The sequence below is a fragment of the Phalacrocorax aristotelis genome, chromosome 4, assembly GCF_949628215.1.
Source record: "Phalacrocorax aristotelis chromosome 4, bGulAri2.1, whole genome shotgun sequence".
In the NCBI taxonomy this organism is placed as follows: Eukaryota; Metazoa; Chordata; class Aves; order Suliformes; family Phalacrocoracidae; genus Phalacrocorax; species Phalacrocorax aristotelis.
This window is the reverse complement of record NC_134279.1, coordinates 70791403-70806833: the sequence shown is the minus strand read 5'-3', so window position 1 is coordinate 70806833 and position 15431 is coordinate 70791403. Positions and strand designations below refer to the sequence as shown.

The 15431-nt window shown below is 42.2% G+C and overlaps 1 protein-coding gene across 2 annotated transcripts in view; it reads right to left on the bottom strand.

The window, feature by feature from the left end:
* Positions 1–10999, bottom strand: part of WFS1 (wolframin ER transmembrane glycoprotein) — a 34322-nt gene extending 23323 nt beyond the window's left edge. The window contains exons 1-2 of one of the 2 annotated variants that reach the window (XM_075091904.1): positions 10844–10999; positions 8583–8783 (exon numbers count right to left, since the gene is read on the bottom strand). In XM_075091904.1, the coding sequence (XP_074948005.1) occupies positions 8583–8778 (196 nt within the window). In that variant the 5' untranslated portion in view covers positions 8779–8783; positions 10844–10999. Of the gene's footprint in view, positions 1–8582; positions 8784–10346; positions 10432–10843 lie in introns of those variants that run through there. The other variant, XM_075091903.1, reaches the window with a different exon arrangement.
* Between the last annotated feature and the right edge of the window lie 4432 nt (positions 11000–15431).

The window sequence follows — 15431 nt, the reverse complement described above, 5'->3', positions numbered from 1 at the left end:
CAAGCAATATGTAGTCAAAGAAAAAAGTAAGAAAAAGAAAGCTTAAGGGCATGCCTGCTCAGGGATATCACCAAAACAGATGTAGCAGAACATATTTTGTGCATAATCTCCCTAGAAGGTATTTCATTTGGAGTCATATACTACACAACACCTCTGGTCCCTTTTGGAAGTGTATGGTGGTACTTCTGATAGAGGATTTTTTTCAGAAATTCCTTCCATAAGCACAAATCTGGCAAGTTTTTTTAATTTGTTGGGTTTTGATATTTTCAGGGAACAGTGCACAGCTTTTCATTACAGATTTTGTTGTCACTATGAAACAAGCTTTCTAGAATCTCAGACACACTTAGAAGCAAAGGCATACACATATTAATGACAAAATTAAAAAATACTTTCATTTGCTAGAAGATGCTATGTAAGCATATCTCCGAAGTGAAAGGTGTCTGATTTCTTTCTTTCAGGAAAAAGTAATTTAAACTGTTCATCCACAGGTAGATTGTCTATTATCAATATGCTTTTACAAAAAGTTGATCTGTACATTTCGTAACAAATATTAAGCTTCTAATAGCTTTTGTGTGTCACTGGATTGTACTGTTGAGCTTTCAGTATTCAGTGGAGACAGCTGAGTCTCTAGAGAGATCCTCCTACTCACTTTCCCCAAGCTCCAAAAGTTCAGTGGTATTGTGCGCAGTACCTATGTAGGAGTAAAGTTTCTGGGAAGACTGACATTCCACCTAAAAGCAGGCATTAAGCATCACATCGTAAACATGATTTGTACATATAGAATATGATGATGACACAAACGGAGGAACTGACTAGAGAGGGAGAAATATTTTGTACAAACGTAATTGTTTTGATAAATGCTTCTACTAACTTTAGACACTTATGTGCTCATCCATGAGTGTTGAATCCTTTCATCCATTCAGAAGCCTCCCGGATTCTTATCTTAACTGCAAAGTAAGGGCTTGGTACAAGATTACATTGCATGTTTTTCTTCTATGCACTTCAACTTCCATGGTGAGATCTTAAGATGGTCCTATTTATCCCAAGAACAATTAAAAATATTTATACTAGCATATGTTGCCAGGCATTTGGTTTTTAAAGGTGATAACAGGGATGGGAGATAGTGGAATAACGTATGTTTACAGAGGTGTTGAAGTCTAGGACTCAACTCTGCTTTCTCTGGGAGCAGCAATGCACTTGTAGATACGATAATACTCTTAGTCACACCACAATTGCAAGTCATCAAATAGCATTAAATTGGAATGGGAACAACTTCTGCAGCCCCACAAAATGAAGGCAAATTGTCAGGAAAGCAATAAAAAAAAAGCATGTAGGTGGAAGACTAAGAGTGATGATATTATAGAGACAATAAATTTTAAAAGTTGAAGGAAAACTATTCTTAAAAGGTATTTCTTCCTAGCATATCTAATATTTTACAATGATCATTTAAAGTCATTACAATATTTTTACACACAGCTAATGAGACAGCCTTGCTGCCTTTTCTGTGCAGGCACCTCTGATTAAGTCCTTTTTGGATGAGCTGAGATAAATCTAACATGTTCCAAAACTGAAGAGTTTAAATAAGCTTCATGTAATTTCTCAGTTGATAATCATCATCATTAACCCTCCCTACCAAAGGAAAAAAAAAAAGAAAAAAAGAAAAATGCAACCTTTAGGTAAGCAATGCGAAAAGGAGTCGAGGTCATAAACCTCACCAAGCCCACATATTTTCGTAAGTGAAGACCTAAAGTTATCATAACAACCTGCACAATGCTCAATGGAATTTCAGCAATCCTGCAGCAGAGGCTCTTCTACATGCAGACACTCTAGCAGTTCATTAGCTTACTGTCAAAATAGAGTGGCCCTTTACAGAAACCCACCCCAATTGTTTTGCAAGACCATAGTGCCACATTATCTCACTTAGTAAGCAATTTGATAATTAGCTGACTTTGCAAAGGATTGTTTTTTTGTCCCAGTTTACTGTTTCCGGTCTCACCTTCTAACTTCTGCAATGAAGCAGGCCTGCTGCTGCTGCAAAGGGCTCGCTAACAGCACGACAGCTTCAAGTCTCTCCTTGATTACTGTAGTGTCACAGGGGTTTGGCGCAGCTTTATTTGGAGATGAATGCACAGATATTAGGTACTTCCAAATATTTACCTCCCAAGCCACTGTAAAATATCTACAGAAATTAGCAGTTCTTGCTGCTGATGAATGCAGATGCATTATATTAGAGTTGGTTCAGATGAGGAATGTTCTTTTAACTTTCCAACTGTTCCAATTTAATGCATTTTATGTGCACACTGGAACGCGCATATTGGATTCCTTTTGGAAGAAATGAAATTGAAAGATAGCATTGCAAATGTTATATGAAATTTTTAAATGTGTACAATAGGAACGATTTACAGAGCTACTCGTATTTCATTACATGATTTTACTAATATGAATATAGCTCTTCCCCTTGTATTCTTCAGCTGCTCATTTCTATACCTCTAACACCCTAGGACTATGCTAGAACAAACATTTTGTTATCATAAATGAACACAGATTAGGAAATTGATCCACCTGAAAAATAATGGAGGAAGATTGAGCTAGCTCACTTCCTCTAACAATTTTTGCCTCTGCACAATGAACCAGGTTATCAGTAACAGTATCTTTGTTACCAGCCAAAGAAACCATTTATGTATTTCAAATGGTGGAAGAGGCAAAAATGGAGAATAAATGGGTTTCCAATCCTACTCCCACATACAGTAAAAACACCAGCATGTTGTTGACAACAATAGCAGCGACCTGAAAAAAGCCAGTTCCCATTGTTCTGTACTGAGTATGACTACATCCCAAAATTTTATCTGAAAATAGAGTCATTAACTTCTGTTTGGATAGAATCCTTTCTCCCCCACAGCAATGCTGGCAAATGAGCTTTCCAGAAGCATGAGTAATTACACATAAAGTTTGAAGGGGCATTAATAAACTGACAGAAAAATTGTTAAGTAATTAATACTTCAAGGCATAATCCTCCCCTTCTAACAATCAGGGATTCTTCCGAGATTTCTTCAGGCTTTGCACAAACATTTCACGTTGCTTCAAGAGTTAGTCTGTGCAAGCAAACTGCCAGAAAACAAAGACTAAAGTGCTAAAACAGAGCTTTGAAACAAAAGTTCTTTGTAACCTTAAGTGGAAGGGGCTAACACTCAGAAAATATTTGTAAATTAGAGATGTTCCCTATTCTTTAGCTACCATTTAGCAATGGATTGGAGACGCAGTTGCATATTGTTACAATGCGTTGTAAACTGTTTAGAAGAATTTTTTTCATACTATTTATAAATTTTAAGTCACACAATTTATAAAATAATTCTCTTCCAAGAGGTACAAAACAACCCTCGTAACCTTCCTAAGTACAAGCAGAACTGTGCACATCTACACACACAGCATAAGAAATTTATTTCTGTCTGCAAAGCTCTCAGTACGAATACCTTCTCCATGTGTTCTCAATTCTAAAGCCAAAGATTTGTGTGTATTTCCTTAATAGCAAAAACATGGACAAAAGAAAAATTACTTCCTTAACCAAAGAGATGTTTCTTCAAGCTCTGCAACTTAGCTTTGCAACACGCTCAAAACTTCCCAAACTCTCACCTTTGAATTCCTACCCAACTCCTCCTCTCCAAACTTACTGGCTAGCAAATGTACATGAATGATGCGAAACACAAATGAAACCTGTTTCATCCATATATAAAAAAGTACCACCTTCACACTGCCTCCCAGGTTTCTGTGTTATCCTAGGATGTCCTTTTACCTGCTGACTGGCAGACAGTTAATTTTTAAGAAAGACACTTTATATGCTTGAAAGTACTTAAGCGTTACAAGAAATGGTAACACCTCCAGATACATTGCAGCACAATAAATATTCACATGGGGCGAGAGTCCGTCCGGTTCAAGTTACCATTATAGCTGACTTGAAGCAGTTACTTGAATCCAGAGAACCCAGGCAAAGATCCAATCACTATTCTATTGTGAGAAGTTTTTCTCAAATCTGCTTACTTTTCATCCAAATCAAAAGTCAAATCAAAAGAAACATCCACCGGGGACACCAAAAGCTACTTTCTAGCTCAGTGATACAGACCGCTTCCCTGGAGTGTGGATTCATGTCTCTTCCAAAAACATGACATTAATAGCAGCAGTACTCAGATACTTACATGCTAACTAAGCTAACGCGTTGAAAGTGCTTTTTCCCTAGCTCTGCTCTGGATACACATACAGGAAATGGTTCCACTAGCAAGAATGGTGTTTTTACGCCTCTTTGGAGGACCTGGTGATGGGACCTCCATAGCTCTCACCTGAACTATTTCTTTTTGCATTGTTTTAGGGCTTCCTTTAGGAAGAAGGATGCATAGAGTAGATTAAATACAGCTGCCAAAAAGGGGTATGTAGCAGCTGGACAGCACCTGGGAGGCATGAAAGTGTCTTAGGAGATTTGAATCTTAGTCTGTTTCAAGGAACTTGACCAGACTTCATTAGTAAGCAGCCACTGGTCTTCCTTGCTACACACCATGTTCCACTTGGCACAGGCTACTAACATAATGGCAGAACATTCTTCTTTAAGCAACTGGCAACTCTCCTGTAATTTGCTTACATGAATACTGGATGACTCAATGGCTTTAAAATTTCAGAAGTCCTAATTAGTAGTGTATATGCTTTACTCGCTAATAAACTTCCTGTCTGGGAACATTCATGAGAGAGTAACAATTTTTATAGTTTTAAAATTTATCAACATGAGAGTTGACATATTGATATTCATTCCATTCCTATCACATACACGAAAACTTATAACTTATATAAGTGAAGTTTTCTAGAGAATGCAACAGCTTGGGATAGAAATAGGATTACCCTCCTTTTCATTTTTGAAAGCAACAAAAACAGTATCTACAAATCACTTCAAACTCAACAACTGAATACTGTTTTTTCATTAAATTCAGATTTGATTTGCACAATAAATTCTCAAAGCACTGTGAACTGTCACTATCATTGTGAAATGAATTATACAAGGAATAACAAAAGCACTACCTAATGATACTTCAGCAGAAAATAGATTGAAAAATTGCTAAGAAAAAAACCTACAGTATAGGACTTCAATCCAAATGAGGTACCTGTGCACTGAGGATCCGTGTGCTTAAGTGCTTTACTGAGTCAGAGCCAGGGCATTCATTAATTTGATGGATTATGATATGGATAATGCTGCAGGAGTAGGAGATGGGTGTTTCCAGGAAATAAATTACTTAATGCTCACGTTGATGCTGTAGCCTTAAACACAGCGTATATAAGTAAAGAGTGGAAGAAAAAGCACAGATCAGAAATACACGTATATTTGCAAGAATATTTCAAGAATCACTGAGTGGTTGAGGTTGGAAGGGACCTCTGGAGGTCATCTGCTCCAACCCCCTGCTCATGCAGGGCCACCTACAGCTGGTTGCCCAGGACCGTGCCCAGATGGCTTTTGAGTATCTCCGAGGATGGAGACTCCACGACCTCTCTGGGCAACCTGTGCCCGTGCTCAGTCACCCTCACAGTAAAACAACTTTCCGTGATGTTCAGACGGACCCTCCTGTATCTCAGCTTGTGCCTGTTGCCTCTGGTGCTGTCACTGGGCAGCAGTGGAAAGAGCCTGGCTCCATCCTCTTTGCACCCTCCCCTCAGGGTACCTTCATAAGATCCCCCTGAGACGTCTCTTCTCCTGGCTGAACAGCCCCAGCTCTCTCAGCCTTCCCTCCTAGGGAGAGATGTTTCAGCCCCTTCATCATCTTTGTGGCCCTTTGTCGGACTCTCTCCAGTCTGCCCATGTCTCCCTCGTGCTGGGGAGCGCGGAACTGGACACAGCACTCCAGGCGTGGCCTCACCAGTGCTGGGTAGAGGGGAAGGATCACCTCCCTCCCTCCACCTGCTGGCCACACTCCTATTGCAGCCCAGGATACCAGTAACCTCCTTTGCAGGAAGGGCACGTGGGCATGTGGTGAAAGGCAGTTTTACGTCAAGCCTAAGATAATATTTGAGATGGATGTTGTATATCTCCCCTTCTCCAACAGAAATCATAGCTGATTTATTAAAAATTAAATTACTTCTACAAATTCAAGTTTGTAGAATTTTGTGCAAGATATTTAAGTTACCACTAAAGAGGTGTGTTCTACATATTTGATAATATTTAGTGAGATAGCTTTCTGTACAGCAATGTGCTGGTCTTTTCTGTCATCTTTTACATCATTCAGAGTTACAGTCATCATCATAGTGGCACATAGTGAATATTCAAAGTAACCAATGACTTCATCTTCCGAGAAAGAGGTCTGAACAGCCCTTCCCAGAACACCTGTTCTAATGTATATGTCCTTTCACACAACCAGACCACAACACGCCGTGGCTAAGAGACCTGATCCTTCACTCTTCCTGCATCTATCAGCAATTTGAATGTTATTTATTGGTGAAAGCTCTAGTGATTCCAATGAGTACCTTCTCTGTCAGTTCAAGTATTTTGAAAATTGCTGAAGTCCCAATTTTCTGTTTGGGATATCACTTTTTTCACATTTGTTTCCACGTGCACATGACTCTGCATTTGTACTTCTCTCTATTTGTACTTCTTTCTGAAGTCTTACTAAAATCCCTGTTTTTAAATTCTGGTGACCAATGCTTGTGGGTGGAAGAAAAATTATCTGCTTCTCTTTTTTCAAATAAGTTTTAAGTGTTAGAAACTGCTAGTATTATGACAAATGACATAAATCTAAAATAACCATAGAAGAAAATACTGGATGAAGAAACATGATCTTATTGAACACATTTGCTATCTAAATCCACTAAAATCTTGACTGTTAGAGACTCCAGCATAACACAATGGCAACAGTAGCTCGTTCTGCAGCATTAAATACTTGCTTATATTAAGATGAGGTTGGAAAGGGCAATGACAGTGGCACCAGGCACTGAGTAAATAACTTCCCATTAAAATTTTAAGTAATCAGGAATGAGTCACAACTGAAATGAAGAAATATATCGCTGCTCAAAAGTCCTCTTTTACAGGGGCACAAACAAAAGCGTCTATAATACAAAATTGTAAAGGGATAATTAGCAAATATACAGGCCTGTAAAGAGAATTAAGACAAAACTCAATATGATTTAAAAAGCCCAATATTTATATGGAATTAGAAAATCTCCAAATTAGATAGAGAAACATACCTGACAGAATCTGTGTAAGACACCAGTAGATTGATAGCTTGTATTAATTTTCAGAATTTTGCATGAATATGGGCACCAACAACAGAAACCTATGTTTTCCTCTTTCAAAACATGTTATCACAAAGCCCGAGATAACTCCATACAATATTCCTAATATTGTTGCTATTCTTGCCCTGCTGAAGCATACTAAGAAACAGGAGAATAAAGAAAGGAAGAAAACATACCTGTTAACGCTGATCTTAAAATAATAATCATGTAATCAATGTTGGAAGTGTCAATTCTCCATCATCTCTGAATTCTTTTACAGGTGGGCGAGATGACAAAGTTGGTAATGATACACTGAGGCATGTTAGAAATTCAGGTATCCAAAAAAACTCTCCTCCATCTGGAACGTGCCTCTTAGTAACAAAGAGCCCAGAAGGTTCCAACAGTCAATTTTGAATTAGATGCAAACAGTAGATGTGCTAACACAGCCATAATATTGGTTGGAACTATGTGCAGAGCTCAGCTGCATCCGATACGTGCCATGTAGAAGTTCACACGTTTAATAATTTTAAACTCTTGGACAGCCTTATTTCCTTCAGTAGAGAGACTTATATTTATGAATGTAAGGGCATGCACGTAAGCAGTTTTGCAATCAAAAGTCCAGTTTTAAAGAAAGTTAAAGAGCAGTAATTTTGCTAGACCTCGAACACAAGACTTTTTTGCAGAAGTGTTAGTTTACAACCTGAATTTAAAACTGGAACTCAGCAGGTGAATACAGGAGCCAGATTTTCTTCTTTCTACCTTTTGCACAGGATGTTTCTCTCATCCCATCAGTTTTCATAATCTTTGAAACTCAGTGGGTTCATACTGAGAGGAAAACAAAAGCATCACTCTGCCTTTCAAAGTGTATCGTGATTCTTAGTACAACTTCTTATCTGCCTGCTAATCTTAACTTTATTTCTTCTGCGCTGGTTTCATATTTCAGCTTATTATTCCCTCAGTCTATGTTACAGTGGTATGTATTCATCCACATTAGAATTCATATTAAAGCCGTAGTTAGCATGCGATCTAGCCAATTAAAGAAATTAAATCAAAACCTTAATATTCTGCTAAATTACATTTAATTCTTCCTGCCAATTTTTCAGACAAAGTTCTTTCCTGTTGCTCTGTACACAGAAGAAAAATCGGATGGGAAAACTCAAAAATGTGCTCAAAATAAGCTGCAGAAGAAAAGTCTCTTCCACAACAACAGGTTAAAAGAAATTGGAGAATTTTATTTTGCTACTTTACAGTGTCTCTTTAAACAGAGTTCAGAAAACATATATACACAATAATCTCCCAATGTTTAAGATAAGCCAATTTTGCATAAAAATTGTTTTCCTACTTACCTTTTTTTTCAGCTTTCTCCCTGCTATGGGAGTATCCAGGAACTGAAGAAGAAAAAGTTGCAGTTTCTCCTGAAGATGGTCCAGATCTCTGATCGTTCTCACTATGGTCCATAGCAGCAGCAGCATTTAGCTGGGACCTTCCAGGATGCAGCTGGGGGTGAGAGGGACTTGAGGGGGGATCAGGGTCTGAATTCATTTTAGCTGCAGAAGAAGAAAATAATAATTATCAGACAGTACATTTACAACGTAAAGCCAGAGTAAAAATTTAAAATCTGAATATATATATTTAATTAGTTGAACAAAAAGCCTAGAAAAGGGCAAGATGACTGATAGCAACTTCAAGTCATATTTACACATTATTCAATAATTCCAAGCATGAGCAGCTATAGTTGAGTAAGACTGACCATATATAGCATTGTGCCAGATCAGCAACTAAATAAGAACTGATTTTCAATTGTAAATGCTAAAATTAATGAATCAATCCTGTAAACACTGCATATAAATAAATTATTTGAATCTAATGTTCTACTTACACGTAGAGACTAGCCCCTGACTTTTCACCAAACAGTATTAACATGTCTATAATGATAGAAAAATTCACTTTGTATCAAGCGCCTCATTCATGGCCACCACCTAATCAGGCGACAGAGAAAGACAAGACAGAAAAGAAGGCAAACAAGGAGAAGGTGTAGAACTCTGCCGCTGGAAACGAGGAGAGGAACACCAACAGAAATGCTCTTCATAAACATTTCCAACGGAAATACACACGATCCAAATTAAGCTGACTCTATTTACTCCTAAACTACTATCCGATTTTATCCGAAATAGTATTTATAAAAAAAAAAAAACACTAAGGCAGGGAGGGAAAGGCCTTACAATTCCTTACCAGAGAAGACATTTTAATTTCCACTATAAGCCCTCTTCTATAGGACGAGGGGATCTCTGCCCTATAGTAACAACTTTGTTAAATCAGTAAGCTTCTACAGAAGTGTTTACTGAAAGCTTAGCTTTTACAAGACACGAAGTAGCGAGGTCCACATATATCACCCCAGCATAACACATAGTAACTCTTGCTGCTGAAGAGCAGCTTCGCTGAAGTTAAGCAACTCCCCAGGAACATTGCAGAAGTGTCTGGCTACAAATCCTATTTTTTAATGCTGTATGGTCAGTATACTGACCTAAAGATGCCCTTATAAAGATGAAAGTAGCATAGCCAAAATCAAAGACACAATACCTAAACTCTGCCAACAACTACTTCTACTGAGAACACTAAAATCACAACAGGATGCAAAAAGTACCAGCAATATTACCATCATTAGATGTACTCTTTGCAATTTAGACAACTTGCTTGCCAAAATTAAGCTTCCCCAAAACAGAAAATATTTTACTAATATAAGTAAATGCATTTCTACGTTGTGTTTCTGTATCAGGTTATAAATAAACCAACGCAGTTCAGTTCAACCTTCAAACAGTCCTAGGAAAACACAGAGATTAAAATACTTTCCCAGTAAACCACCAGGAGTATTTTTAACCACTACACAATCACAAAAGTTACTTTGCATCTAGTTTTAAACTTGACCTTAACGCTTTGAAAGAGAGACGAGTGAGCTTCAGACGTGCCGAGGCTCCAGCCCCGCCGGCAGCGCCAGAGGATGCCTCGCACTGGGAGATCGCGGCCTCCTGGGGTGGCCCCTTCCCGGGAGGGCAGCGGGCAACAAAGGCCTCTCCGACAGGCGAGCGATGAACGCGAAAACATTTGCTTACCTGGGCGCCAGTCAGCTAGCAAAAACCACTGCCGTCCCAAAAGCCGCTCTGCACTTGTCCTACAAGGGACGCCGCCAAGCCTCCCCACTGCTGGCTTAGACGTGAGCGGGAGCTAGCCCTTAGATTTGATTTTAGGATTTTTTTCTGGAAGCCTGGGAACGGGAGGCAGGGTGAGGCCGCCGGGGAGCCGGGGCTTGTGTGGAAGCCAGGCGGCGCTGCGGGAGGGGCCGAGACGGCCCGCGGGCCCGCACCGCCCCGGGATGCCCGCCCGGCCGAGCCCCGCCGCCGGTGGGGGTGACTCTGCAACCACCGCTCCCCGCGGGCGGGACGGGGCGGTGCGGGAGCCGGAGTCTGCTCGGCCTCGTTCCCCGCGGAGGGTGCCCGGGCGGCAGCTGCCACCCCGGAAGGCCGCCGTGCCCCGCGCGCCGCCGGAGCAGGGCGGGAGGAGGCCAGCAGCTCGGGCCGTCCTGCCCGGGGTCCCCACCCCACACACTCACCGAGCCCGGCCGGGCGAAGACACCAGCTCGGACTCCCGGCGACAAGTTTCTTCGCGGCTCCCGAGGCGGCTGGGCGCCAAGTGGGGCCCGGCTGCAGCCCGCAGCCCTCAGGGCCACCCTGGCCCGCCCGCCCACCGGCCGCGGCCCCCTCCCCTTCCCTCCCCTCCCCGCCGCGCCGCGCCGTGCTGAGGGGGCACCGCCGCTGCCACTCACCGCCCGCCGCTGGCCGGGCAGGCTTCCGCCGCTGCCGGGCGGGGCCGGCGGGAGGAGGAGGAGACAGAGGCGGGCCGGGCGGGTGGCGGGTAGTGGTGGGGGCGGGTGGACGCTGCCGGGGCTGCGGAGCCGGCGCCTCGGACTCAGCCTCCTCCCGGGCAGCGGACTGCTGCTCGCCGGTGGGGGACGACGGCGGGTGTCTTGACGGAGGCGGCTGGGGCAGGCTTGGGCAGCTCTAAAACAGCGGCGCGGGGTGCGGGGAGGGCGGTGCCCGCCCGCGGGAGAGGGTCCGTGGGGCGGCCGCTGTGGGGCGGCTCTGGCGGGCCGTGGCGGGGGAGGCGCCGGGCGGCCGCCCCAGCATCGGCCCCGAGCTGCCCGAGGTGCGGATAAAGCCCTTCTCCTCAGGTCGGGCCCTGGCTTGTCTTCTGCGGAGCAGGAGGAAGGGCTTGGGCCAGTGTTAGCGATCGGGGGCGCCGGCAGGGCTTGGTGCCCTGTCAGCCGGGGTGGGCTAAACCGGCGCCCCCGAGCCCGGGAGCGGCGCCTTCCCCCCGCGGCAGCGTGCCTCCGAAGAGCGCAGCAGGAGCGAAGAGAAGGGAAACAAGGCGCTGACCGAGTGACTGCTCATTCCTAAATGTCCTCTAAGTTAGGGCTCGTACGCCTGTGCTTCTGCCGCGGAAATGGAAAGCTCCTCGGCCGGTTGTGAGCTGTGAACTCAACTGCAAGTGTTGAATTGGTAGTAAACATAATTCTTTTTAGAAATAATACATGACTTTTTTTGAGCTACTTTAAAATAATAAATCAAGGTCCCTGCACAGTACTTCATGTGAGTAATTTAGTAGTTTAGATTGATCTTCACAAGCTCCAAGTTTGCAGCAGATCATGGGGAGCTACAATATGTTTCATTTTTAAAACGTCAGTTAGATCCCAATTGTTGATGTCACTGCATCTTGTTTTTTTTAATCCCCAAACAAAAATGTGGTCCCAGCATCCTTACTATTTCCTTGCCTTAGAAATCATAACAAAATTCTTCCTTGTACCTAAAATAAGTTTCAACAAATGTGAAGTTAAGCTTCTCTTTACTTCAAATTAAAATAAAATTTAAAACAAATCCAGTTATTTTTAAGAAGATCATTTGCAGTCTGAGTTTAATATGCTATTTTATCAGGAACATACAATGCCTGCGTTGTGTTATCTGGTTGTTTCATTAGACTGACAGTATGACTTAACTTGGGTATGACAGGCTTCTGCTGCAATCTGCTCCCCCTGCTATTCACATTTGCTTCAAGATCTTATTCTATACAATTGAGTTGATATTCAGTGGGTGTGCTTAACGGATGTAACTTGCTCTGGGAACAGGTGGAAATGAGGGTGGTAGCTGGAAAAGTAACTAAAAAGGAAGTGGAAACTGAAGCCTCCCCTGCTGCTTGTGCCCGCTCCTTTCCAACACAAGGCACAGTCACACGGCATCAGCCATTCCAGAGGAGCTCAGTTCAAGGTTAAAACTGCCGCACTGGCTGCTAACCTGCTTAACAGTGAGACTCGATGTAAAACATATTTTGTGGTTCCTTATGGCTGAGCTTACATGAAGAGGCGCGTTACTGCCATTGCTGAACTTGATCAGGTCCTTACTTAAGAAAAGGCCAGCTAAAACTTTGCAGTAAATGAATTGTCACACACACCTTCTATACTCACATACACTTTATATAAATACATATAACATTACTGAGAGTAAGCCAAGCTCAACTGTGATGGCAGCTTCCATTGTCAACTCTGGTAACTTCACTTTGGCTTACGCTTTATTGCAAATGATTAGTACCCATTTGGCATCATCACAGTTGCCTATTGTTACAGCTACAGAGAAGAAACATGAAGGGCAGTAATAATTCATCACAACATGCTTTTTAATTTCAGTTATGTACTATGACTCATAGCATCAATAGAATGGGTGAGGTTGGAAGGGACTTCTGGAGGTCATCTGCTCCAACCCCCTGCTCATGCAGGGCCACCTACAGCTGGTTGCCCAGGACCGTGCCCAGATGGCTTTTGAGTATCTCCGAGGATGGAGACTCCACGACCTCTCTGGGCAACCTGTGCCCGTGCTCAGTCACCCTCACAGTAAAACAACTTTCCGTGATGTTCAGACGGACCCTCCTGTATCTCAGCTTGTGCCTGTTGCCTCTGGTGCTGTCACTGGGCAGCAGTGGAAAGAGCCTGGCTCCATCCTCTTTGCACCCTCCCCTCAGGGTACCTTCATAAGATCCCCCTGAGACGTCTCTTCTCCTGGCTGAACAGCCCCAGCTCTCTCAGCCTTCCCTCCTAGGGAGAGATGTTTCAGCCCCTTCATCATCTTTGTGGCCCTTTGTCGGACTCTCTCCAGTCTGCCCATGTCTCCCTCGTGCTGGGGAGCGTGGAACTGGACACAGCACTCCAGGCGTGGCCTCACCAGTGCTGGGTAGAGGGGAAGGATCACCTCCCTCCCTCCACCTGCTGGCCACACTCCTATTGCAGCCCAGGATACCAGTAACCTCCTTTGCAGGAAGGGCATGTTGCTGCCTCCTGTTCAGCTTGGTGTTCACCAGGGCCCCCAGGCCCTTTTCTGCCAAGCTGCTTTCCAGCGGGGTGGCCCCCAGCACTTATTGGTGCCTGGGGTTGTTCCTCCCCAGGTGCAGAACTTTGCACTTCCCCTTGCTGAGCTGCATGTGGTTCCTGTCAGCCCAGATTAAAAAAAAATCCTATTGCAGCAAGGACAAAATAAAAAAGGTTGCAGTTCAGCCAGTTTCTTTTTGTATTAGAGAATCAATAATCCTTTTACAAATATTTTGTAAGTTTACAGAATGATGTTTGTTGACTTTAGCAGGTTTCTGTAAACATTGTTTATTCAAGATAGGATGAAAGGTAGTAGGAATGATTGCCTGATCATCTTAGGTGCAGTACTGAGATATAGGCTGAAATTAACTGCTTTTCCATATAGATCAATGAGTTCTAGGAATATACTTGCACAGGGGCATCTAAGCAACTCATATGTCACCTCTGTTAAACTGCATGTGATAAAACCTGACATTTTCACATTATGTTGTGAAATTTGTATTTCAGTACCTAGGCATGCGTGAGGTATTGAAATGTTTATGAAAAGTCTGTCTCTTAGAAAATTTAATTTGTAACAGCAAAAGACAAGATCATGCTAAGCAACATTTAAATACAACATTTTGTTATTAAATCAATCAATGCAAACTGGTTTTTCTATTAATTAATTTATGTAATATTCATTACAGAAATGAAATCACATTTATAGCATTGCTGGCATACAAGTAGTTTCTCAGTAGTCCAGAGAAAAAACTATTTAATCAAACCAAAACAAAGAGATAAAACAGTGATCATCCAAGAAAAGAGACCTGCATGAAGTATGAATCATTCTGATGAACAGCCTCCAACTCTGTATGTTTGCCACAACACCTCTGAATAAGACTCCGTTTCTTTAGTCCGTGGTACAATCAGAAACAGATGTGATATAAGCAGTCTGGATGTTTCTGGAATATATTAATCCTAGCAAAAATATTGTCAGCAGTGCTGTTGTAAGAGTAAGAAGAGCTGAAAAATTCAGAGAAATGCCATGTGCGTTTTCAGTAGTTATATATTACGAAAGGAAGTACATTATGAAAATTAAAATATCTGTGTGATGCTAAATGCACTGTATTAAAAGCCATCTCAAAAGTCATCTCTTTTTTTTGCCCCACCTCACCAATTAGGGAACAGCTGTTATTTCAAAATAATAGGTTTTGTTGTTTACTCTGTTACACCCATTTTAACAGCGTAATTTAATTGATGGAAGTATTACTTCAGCATAAAATTTGTGCAATAAAAGCTCCAGCATACCTCATGAGCAGCTGGGCACTGTTGTTTCATTAGGCTAAGGACCAACCTGAAGATGGATCTTTTTTGGTTTTAATTTTTTTTTTAAGGCAGCGTGAAAAAAGCAGCAGGTATTTTCTGTCAGAGAGACCTTAATACATTAGGCATACTGAGATGATAGATGTAGAATCTGGAGAATGAACAATGTGATGCCAGCAGCTGTTAGTGCCATTTGGGATGGATATATGGGAGGAAGAGTTAATAGAGGGCAAGGGTGGGAGCAAATTGAAAGAAAAACACAAGAAAGTGGGCACTAAAAGTAGGTAAAAATAGGAACTGAGTTCTGTAAAGATTGGCGATGAAGACTTCTTCCCAGATCTGCATATTAAGTATGCCTTTGTCACCTCAGGGTTGAAGTAGCTTTTGAATAAGTACCTGTTTTCTTGCTCCTAGGTATGTAGGGTGAATGTGAGCATCTTTCCCTGTCCACTGCTCTTTTAACCCCTCTTTATTCCACTGTCCTTAT